Source organism: Takifugu flavidus, chromosome 12, assembly GCF_003711565.1.
Source record: "Takifugu flavidus isolate HTHZ2018 chromosome 12, ASM371156v2, whole genome shotgun sequence".
Lineage (NCBI taxonomy): Eukaryota > Metazoa > Chordata > Actinopteri > Tetraodontiformes > Tetraodontidae > Takifugu > Takifugu flavidus.
In genome coordinates this window covers 11,457,308-11,467,037 of record NC_079531.1, presented here as the reverse complement: position 1 = coordinate 11,467,037, position 9,730 = coordinate 11,457,308, and the positions used below count along the sequence as shown (strand labels likewise).

Below are 9,730 nucleotides of genomic sequence, written 5' to 3'. Positions count from 1 at the left end.
TGCACACTCTGTTCCACATTAAAACTTTTCCAACACGTCAGCCTTGAGTTTATGAAACCCACTCTTTACTGCCACCTTCTGTTCAAAACCAGAACTGCACCGAGTTTTAAAGGCTGATGTTTGTGCTCCAGTTTGAAGATAAAAGCAGGATTACTTTTTCAGGCGTACTAATACATGTTATTTTCTGTATAGGTAAGTGAAAAAATACACACAGCCACTCATGAGTCAATTATTTTTTTAATTTATTTGGCAATCTATCAAAATATTCATGAGAAATGTCTGACACTCCTCCCCTAGGATAACCAAGTGAAATATCAGTATTAAAATGACAATATCAAAACATTCATTTAAATGACTGTCATGTTATGGTGCAATACAACCTGTCAGACATTTTTCACATCATAATAAAATCCAGTACTCTTAAGTTCTTATTTCAATACATAACTCATTCAACACTGAATCAATTTATAAATATTACCAAAGACACAATCAAGCATTATAAGGCCAAAAAAAATCAACATCCCCTAATTCAAAATGATTAATCCTCACATAACTACGGTTGGAAGATTTAATCTAATATCACAAATGAAAACCCCAAGTTCATTCAATACCAGGAGAAAAAGGCAGAGTTGTGTTGCATCTATTCCCCAACAACCTCTCAAAAGATGATTTGATGATGGATTCCCTTTAACATCACATGCACCTCAGTGTAGTGAGAGAGATTTAGACCCGACTGCTCTGGAGCTGTTGTATTTACGTGAGCGAACCAGATGACAAAGTGTGCTGAGAGTTAATCTTTTTGGATTGAAGCAATTGTCTTAAGAATAGTGACTCATTATTTGTTCAGGAAATACTGTAAAATTATTGTAAATGGTTTTTTTGCCTGCTACAGGTGCAACCTGTTCAATTTATTGCTGGGGGGAAATAATGACAACAGACTTTATCATAGGGTGAAATATGGCTTTAAGAGCACAAAGGAATGGGACAGGCCTGCTCAGGACGAGGATTTCCACATCCAGTTCTTCTGAAGAGGGCTGTTAACCCCAGCTTCTCTACACTGAGATAGAACCCTCCCTGAAGTTGGTTTTACCTATCAGAACATTGAGAAGTACTGCTTTTCCCTCCCGGGTTTCCTCCTGAGCCTGTCTGATGATGTCTCTTAGCTGGTCCTCTTGGTTACGCCCTATAAGGTAGCCTTTACCGCCGTAACCATCAGCCACCACGTGATAATCTGCAAAAAAGAGAAAACCTGTCAATATAGGTAGAAACTACCAGACGGCCCAAAATAGATTGTTCAAACCAACTCCTATTCCTTCTGTTACAATATTCTGTGCAAATATATGGACCTGTGAAAGCCAGGCCACACGCCACATTGCTGCCCAAAATGGGAACCTGCTCTCGGGATATCTGGCTCCAGCAAGCGTCATTTCCCACCACAGCTAGAACTGGAGTCTGGGGGAGGTGACAGAAACATGATACGAGTAGAATGAAAATATGCAGGAAAATGAGTAATAAGTTCAATTCAACATTGTACATCAGACCTGCTGAGGAAAAAAAACTATGGTTTCAAACAATTAACAATATTTTAAACAATAAGACTATTTTAAAATGAGGATTATTCCATATTCAGTAATTGTGTAATTCAGAGAGACAGGCAACAGTGTCATCACTGAGATCCCTGATTGTTTGATGTCATACATGGCGGCACCAGGGCCATATGCACGCTGACATGTCGAGCAAATGGAATGGATGTCTTTGTCACGTGGGAAGTGAACCCAGGCTGCACCAGGAGGAACCAAGAGAAAAGTCACACAGTAGCTTTGAGGACTGCGTCCCAGCATGTTGCAGCATTAGGTTAGCATTAGCAACCTTAGATTCAGGAGTATATTTACACTCATTATTGACCCGCAGTTACATCGGACAGGTTTAAACTGTCAACTTAATTAACCTTCTTAGTCCTTGGCTGCATGTGCAGGTCATACTAGAAGATGTTCAGGCCTCACGCCACATATAGCCAGTCGTTGTGAAAAAAAAACAACCTTTAAACACTGTTAAACTGCTACCAGTCTGAATAATTTTGCTATTGACCTAAAAGGATCACAACCTTTATTAAGTGCATCCTTATATCACACAACAGGAATCATGCATTGGATTATAAATAGGGTGCAAACAAGTTAACATAACAGAATGAGATACTTTACCTTATGTCTCGTAAAAGTGTCAAACTCTGCGACGCTGTAGCCTAAGGAGCCGTCACCATAAACGATCCAGACCTGAACGGACAGAAAAGTAACTCACTGCGGCAATACTGAGAGCCAATTAAAAAATCCATTAAATTGACAATATCACTACTCCTAATGCTCCAACTGCTGCTGCTACTACTTCTAGTGATAAGAAAGAGAATAGTAAAACACCTCTGAGTCCGGCCGGCACAGTTTTGCCCCCAAGGCAAATCCTCCTCCAACTCCCAGAGTTCCAAAGGCTCCTATATTTACATGAGGAATAACAAAAATTAGAATAACAAGCAACCCTCATGCTGTGGCTAGATTCATTATTCATTGGTTTTTAGTCATTTGTGATGTCATTTTCCTGGAACCACACGCGGTCACACGTCACATTGACACATCTACACGTCACAACTGTCGTTAGGTTGTGTAGAGATCTGACCTGGGTCGAGCCATCGCAGTGGGCCCCTTGGTCTCATTATGTAAGCTGCACTCCCAACGAAATCCCCCCCATCAGCAACGATGATGCTGTCCTCTGACATCAGCTCGTCCACACAATGCAGAACTTTCAGGGGATTTAAATGGTGCTCGGTCTTCTCCTCGGCTTTAGCTCTGGAATAAAACAAGGCATTTATGGCAGTTTGACATGATTTGAATTGTCAGCCAAGGTCATGCAAAGCCTCGTATATACCTAGAGAGAAGATAAGGATCACTTATGAACCGCACATACACCTGCACAACGCTGCACATTTATCTACATGTTTCTTCACACACCTACACCAACAACACAGGACGGCTCTGGTAAGATGCAGCACTGTCTTTTTTGTTGTGCAAGTAGTGAAATGCCATTTAAGCTTGAAGCAAAAGTAGATGTATTCTCCTGTTCAAGGAGGAAATAAGCATATTCCATCATAAAAGCTATGGGGAGACACACAGGAGCTGAAGGTCATGTCACGTCTGCTACAGGTGTACCTGTTGGTATTTTCTTTGGTCACATCTCCGGCTTTGAGACTCTGGGGCCAGTCCTCTGGACAGCGGTGGCCCTTCAGACCTTTAGAGAGTCGTACTAGAAACGAGCCGGCATCACCTACAACAGCCCAGACAGATAAATAGATGCTGTCAAACAATGTTTTCATCCTTTTATTAAAGGGCACCTGCTGAAAGGTATTGTGAAAAAGACAGCAATACATTGAAGACTTCAGGGAAATCCTTTTGAACATACCCTGAATTGCTATGGTTGGTTTCCAGAACATGTCGGAGTTCTTCAGCAGCTGCGTTTTGTCTCTGTTGACGGCGATGATTTTACTGCGCCTGTTCAGAACTCTGCCGTAGCTCAACCGGAAGTCACACACGGTACCTGTAAACACCGATTTGGGTCTTGACTGAATTGTAATGGGATATTACCTTCAACTGTCATTATATCTGAGAGAAAGGAAAGATGCAGTTCTGTGATGTGTCATCCTTGTAAAATATATATTAAAGAAACACTTCTGACTAATAAAACCCACTCTTTGAAAATATGCACCACCATCCAAGAGGTAAAATGAAGGGTTCCTAAGCAAAAATATAATCGTGTGGATCGTCACTTTATTGTAACGTAATTTTAAAGCAGTTGGTTCTTACCACTCAGTAAAAGTTTTACCTGCTAAAAGCACCAAGTCTGCCTCTTTCAGAGCATCTCGCCGGTTCTGTCTGATGTGAATGGGACTGTTTTTACCCAGCATTCCACGGGCCATGCCCCCAAGGAAACAGGGGATTCCCAGGTCCTCCAGCGCCTTCCTAAAAACAAAAACATAGATAATGTACCGTAAATGTGACAGAATCATTCTAGTGTTTGCATTTGTGTACCTTCAGTAAGACTAAACCCTGAAAATGACGGTCTTTGATGCTATTTTGATGGAAAAACGCTATTTCTACCAGCATTAAGCTGTCATTTTGTCATGAAAAAAGTACCTGATATCATCGACCGGCGTTGGAGGTAGTGTCGCTTGGCTTCCCAGCAGCACAACAGGTTTCTTGGCTCGACTCACCAGCTCGATGCAATTCTGAATCTAATTTGTAAACAGGCCAAAGGGAAAGTTGCGAAATTCTGATTTAACTGTAAAGCAGAAATCTTGAAATGAAGGACCTGTGAGTGACTGACCTGATTGTCTGTAGCTAGAGGGATGTCAACGGGCAGTGGAGACACATCTCTGGCCTCCCAGGCTCCAGCAAAAAGGTTCATTAGGTGGTTATTAAGGTACCTTCAGATTTCACAGTATCAAATGAGCACAAATAATGAGTTTTACTGCCACAGTGTGACTTCAGGCACCCAACAGTCGTCACAGACGTGCAGAAAACGTACCACGAGACTACTTTTCCCATCAGTCCTTTAGGAGGGTTCTTCACGCCAAACTCTTTGGACACAAGGTGAAAGGGATAAAGAGTGTCAATGGGGAACTCAATGAAAACCGGTCCAGGAGTTCCCGACTGAGCAATGGCGAGCGCTTTCCTCACGGTGGGTATGATCTCCCTGACGGTCCTGATGGACGCGCAGAACTTACACAGCGGCTTGAATAGAGACATCTGGTCGATGTCTTGCAGGGCTCCCCTGCCCTGTCCCACACAGCAGACAGAGATAATGGACAGAGAGGGTCAGGTAGAACACTTTTAGCTGTTGCTTAAAAGCATACCACGTTCACGTTATGAGCACAGTCGAATCGCTATAGCGGTCGCTCCACCTGCAGTAGTGTCCCAGCGGCGCCTCCCATGAGTAACAATGGAGATTCTGCCATTTGAGCGTTCTTCACCGCGGTCACGGTGTTGGTGAGCCCTGGGCCGGCAGTCACTGCTGCCACACCCACGCTACCTGTTGAATGTAAAACAGCAAAGTTGATTCTTTATGAGCCCACGATTAATTCTTCAAACATCAAGGTGTACACATATTTAAATACAGCTGTATTTAGAATATTTCTGAGGAAAGCACCTGAGAGTCTTGCTACAGCATCAGCAGCAAAGACAGCAGTGGCTTCGTGCCGGGTGTCCACAATGCGGATTCCCACCTTCTCACAGGCGACCAGGATGGGTGAGATGTGTCCACCCACAAGGGTAAAGACGTACTTGACCCCATGGGCTCGGAGCACAGCCGCCACACTCTCACCGCCGTGCCTCGGACTCTCCACCTCCGTCTGAACCAAGGTCACGCATCAGACCAGTAAACCCAGAGCAAATCCCCCCACAAGTTACTGATTGAGCGGACTCAACAAAGTTGTAAAAGAGAATAAAGGTGGATCTCAGATAAACTGCTGTCAGTGTGAGTTGGAGGCCCATCTAAAGGTCACCTCTGCTACCCTTTATAATGTCACTGCAGTTGTCTGATCTTAAAACAGTTTTTGGATGCTCAAAGTTTACCTGAATGGAGACCACCAGTAAAACTATCTTGGGACAATAGACAGACAATGCTGGAATGTTTGATGACATGTATTTGCAACCTGCACGTAGATAAAGAGATAGAAGGCACCGTTACAATTACCATGTAGCAACCTACCTTGTGAAATAATTGATAAAGTAAGCCAAGTTTGTAAGCTGCAAACACAAGTCCTCCTGCAGCTATTCCAACACAGCAACCAAGAAAGGTACACATGGAACAAACTGCCTCCATGTTGAGACAATTAAGCGCAAAACTATCAACTCAGCCAAACTTATAAGTATCCAAACCTAATCTAATAGCTTTGCTCGGCTAGGCTAAAGTACTGTAGCTTCTTCTGCAAACGCTTTGGTGTAATTTCTTGAGTCGTCAATTTGCCAGCCTAATCGCACATGAAATCTAACGAATTGCAGTTTGTGACAAAGGCGACAACATAATATGTAATGAACACTTGTGGAACTAAAGGAGGGTTGTCACAGCGCCCTGACAGGGAAATAACAACGGATACTAGACAAAATAGAATTCGCGGAAATACACGAGTAACTTCCGGTTGTTTATTTCAAAATACATTTTACGTCCGCGCATCCGCTAGATGTTTTAGAGTTCGCTTCTTTCTGTCTGTATTTTTGAGAATTATACGTCTAAACATGTTCATATACAATGTGACGCGAGACTGCGTTATTCATTTTAATGTAAAATTCCTCTCGATATTTGAGCCCGGAGTTTATTGCTAAGGAAAAGCAACATATTTTCCGGTGATCCTTCGTTCTTCCTGACAAACAGGCTTGACGTTAGTGTCTTTGTGCGCTCTCTTTTATTAAAAGAACAGCCCTCTGCTCCAATTAGATGCTGGCTGGGTGTCACCCTGTTCATTTGTTGTCATTTTCTTTGAATGTAATTTATGAATTAATTAGCCGAATTGATCACATGATACACGATTAATTATTTTATGGACTAAATTGATTAAGTCAGAGACACATTGGGGAGTTAAAGGTCATTGTGTTCTTACAATTATAGTGCGTTTTGTTGTTTGCAAGTGGTACATGCTGAAAACTATTTTGTACATGGCTTCAGCTGCCAATAACTTAACAAAAGTCTGTGCAAAACTGCTGCAATGAATGGAATCTCATCCTTTGATTATTAAATACGCTGTTGTATTTGCAATGTTAAAAATAGAGTGGCTTCGCTTCCTGGAGGAACGCAGCTGCAAGTGTTAAAACTTGTGTAAACTGGTTCTGGAGAAAGACAAAGGATAGTTTTATTGCAGTATGGCTACTTTCAGGCAAGTGGCGCTGTTTCTCTTGAGAAGGCCGCACGCTTTTCACACTATTTGCCATCCCAGTTGCGGTCCAAGAAGCTGGTTAGAAACAATATTTTCATTTCATCATATGCATGAATATACATTTATGAGAAAGAACAATAACGTGTCTAAATCTTAATCTCCGTGAACTCACTGCAGCTTGTGACAACAATCTCCCATTGTGTCTTCCTTAAGCACCTAGTCTGCACTGGAATAAATCACACCGTGTCTCCTGGTCCCTTACCTCTCCAGTCCCTCCTCTTGGTAGCATCTTTAGCAATCACCAACTCTATTTTCCCTGCTAACCAGATGGCATCCAGCTCTGGCTCTCCTGCAAACCTGCTTCTGCACTTCCTTCAACCCTCCTTCTCGTTTTCCTACAAGATGCCAAAACCAGTTTTTCTCACAACTTTCTCAAACTCATTGGAAAGAATTCCTTTCGGTTGGCACTAAATCTACATTGTCTAAATGATTTTGTCACTACAACCTGATAACATCAGGGTCCGTCCTTCCTCTCAGGTCAAGAGTCTGAGCGTCATCAGGGCGGCACCCTCTTCCCTTCAGATAATAATAACCACCCGATCTGCAGACTTTCACTTTCCCAATATCACTCGCCCTCGCCCATCACTCTCCCCCAATGAAACTTCCATATTGATTACCGCCCTTGTCACATCCTCACTGGAATGCTCCTGTGCTTGGTCCGCCACACAGATCCCTCAATAAACTGCAAAATTCGGCTGCACGCATCATTTCCAGAACTCACATCACCCCTGTCCTTAAACAGCTTCACTGGCTTCCGGTCCTCCTCCGCATTGACTTTAAGTTCCTGCTCCTCACATTCAAGGATCCTACCTCACCAAATATACACAGCTTCCTGTAAACTTGGGACCTCCTCTGCTCCACTCCCCTTCTGCCCCTTTTGGTACCCGCAATCAGTAATTCTTTACAGTGAAACCGGCACAATTTCTATACTTTGTTTAGTTCTTATTATACAGTTCTCTCTACTATATGAAGATGGTACTGAGATCATCATGTGATTAATTTCATCAAATTCAACTGTATTAAAGTTAGCACAGAAGAACTACTGCCAGGCTCTTTAATGTGTTCTAAATTTACTGGCCACTGTGCAACTCTGTGGGTGGTCCTGTTATCAGAGTTCTAGCCAGAGATGGATACAGCTCTTATGCCACAAATGGGGAATAAAAGGTACAAACAGATTTGTTCTATTCTGATCATCATGTCTTGCCCACGGATGGGCCAATTACCTCTGTTTTGCATTGTGCTGTTGTTTAAAAAGTGAGCATTGATATAATTACCTGAAAGAATAGCACCAGTCTCGTTTCAACAGTGTTGTTGTCTCATTTGATTGAACATGTCCAGGAGCATCACAGAGCTCCCGCTGACCTCAGACAACTGGGATGGACTGAAGCACGGAGGTGTTGTCAGATAAGACTCTCTCTCCCTCTCTCTCTCTCGCACACACACGCACACACACTCTCCTGTGATGGACTGATGCCCTGATGCCTCTTGCCATGCAGTGGGACACACAGCTGCACCCCTGATGGTGAAGAAAAACCTACAATCCTGAAGAAAAGACTGCAACAATAGCAGCATTTCTGTGAGGAAGCACATAAAACAATATAATGCAACACAAGAACACAAACAAGAAGACGGGCTGAATAGCTGCAAAGCAATTCTTGAAAATAAATCTAAACTTCGCACATGGTAATGTACAAGTTTGTTCAAATATAAGACAATTGGATCAGTTCACACGTGTACTGTTTCACTGCACAAAGAAACTGATCATTTATGAAATATAAAAGAAAAAGCCATAGGAACACATAAAAAAAGCTACCATGTTATCCAGCTAACTGGATGGAAATACTAACAGCCGAGATGTAGCAAAACAACCTCGAGATGAGGGCCGAAGGTCAGCGCTGAAGGTCAACACCAGGGGAGCTGGATGAAGGATGGTTTTGAAGGCATCAGATGTTTTGGATGCACATTAGAAGCTTCAGACAAGCACCCAGGAGGCTTCTTTGCTTTCATGTGTCCATCCATAATCAAGCTTGCTATATGTGGAACAAGTTTCTTCTTGTTGCAGAAGGTGTTTCATGCACGCTCCTGTAACAATCACCCGGATCAGAAAGACTCAGACCCCTGTGAGGAGCGGCTAAACTACACAAATGAATGAAATAAAGCCTCGGTATCACCTTGATGGGTTATTTTCCCCAGGTTTTATGCTGGTCTGATTTGTGAAGGAGGTTTTCAAAAAAGAGAAGGTGTCAAAATTTTGTCCAAACTGGTTTGGAGTTCTTGTACTTTGTGTACGCCCACTCGTCATCCCTGACATTGTAAATTTAAAACTGAGAACTTCTACTTTATATTTTCATTAATACCGCAGATGAAATGATGCTTGAAGCCTCTCATCTTCATGCAGAACCATTCCAAAAATCAGTTTGATTGTAATATCATTGACTTCTCTGCTGCTTAGCAGCAAAAAACAGTAACCATTAACCATTAACAGTAACTTTAAGGTGTGAAAACAGGTCTCTTTTTGGTGTCCTCACCAAAAAGAGAAATCAGAAGAGATTCAGCAACACAGAATGGTTTTCAACTGTAATGCTTTAATCAATCTGATTTTGCTACCAAAACGCGTCATCGCAGCAGAAAATCACCAACCCGACCACAGCGCGTGCGTGTGTGTGGCGCCATTTCGTCATCTCATGCTGGTGGACCACACAGTGTAAATGTTTCCTTACCAAACACGGCAGGAACAGTGATTCTGTGATGCAAATG

The 9,730-nt window shown here is 42.6% G+C and overlaps 1 protein-coding gene across 1 annotated transcript; it reads right to left on the bottom strand.

Annotated features, from left to right (window-relative positions):
• Positions 1–218: 218 nt before the first annotated feature.
• Positions 219–6,149, bottom strand: ilvbl (ilvB (bacterial acetolactate synthase)-like). The gene is made up of 14 exons (XM_057049201.1): positions 5,752–6,149; positions 5,191–5,392; positions 4,946–5,073; positions 4,570–4,820; positions 4,369–4,468; positions 4,179–4,276; positions 3,868–4,004; positions 3,448–3,582; positions 3,198–3,312; positions 2,668–2,837; positions 2,415–2,485; positions 2,202–2,273; positions 1,347–1,452; positions 219–1,231 (listed from the first exon to the last, which is right to left on the bottom strand). The coding sequence occupies exons 1-14, from the start codon at positions 5,863–5,865 to the stop codon at positions 1,053–1,055; spliced, it is 1,878 nt and encodes a 625-aa protein (XP_056905181.1). The 5' UTR covers positions 5,866–6,149; the 3' UTR covers positions 219–1,052.
• Positions 6,150–9,730: the final 3,581 nt, after the last annotated feature.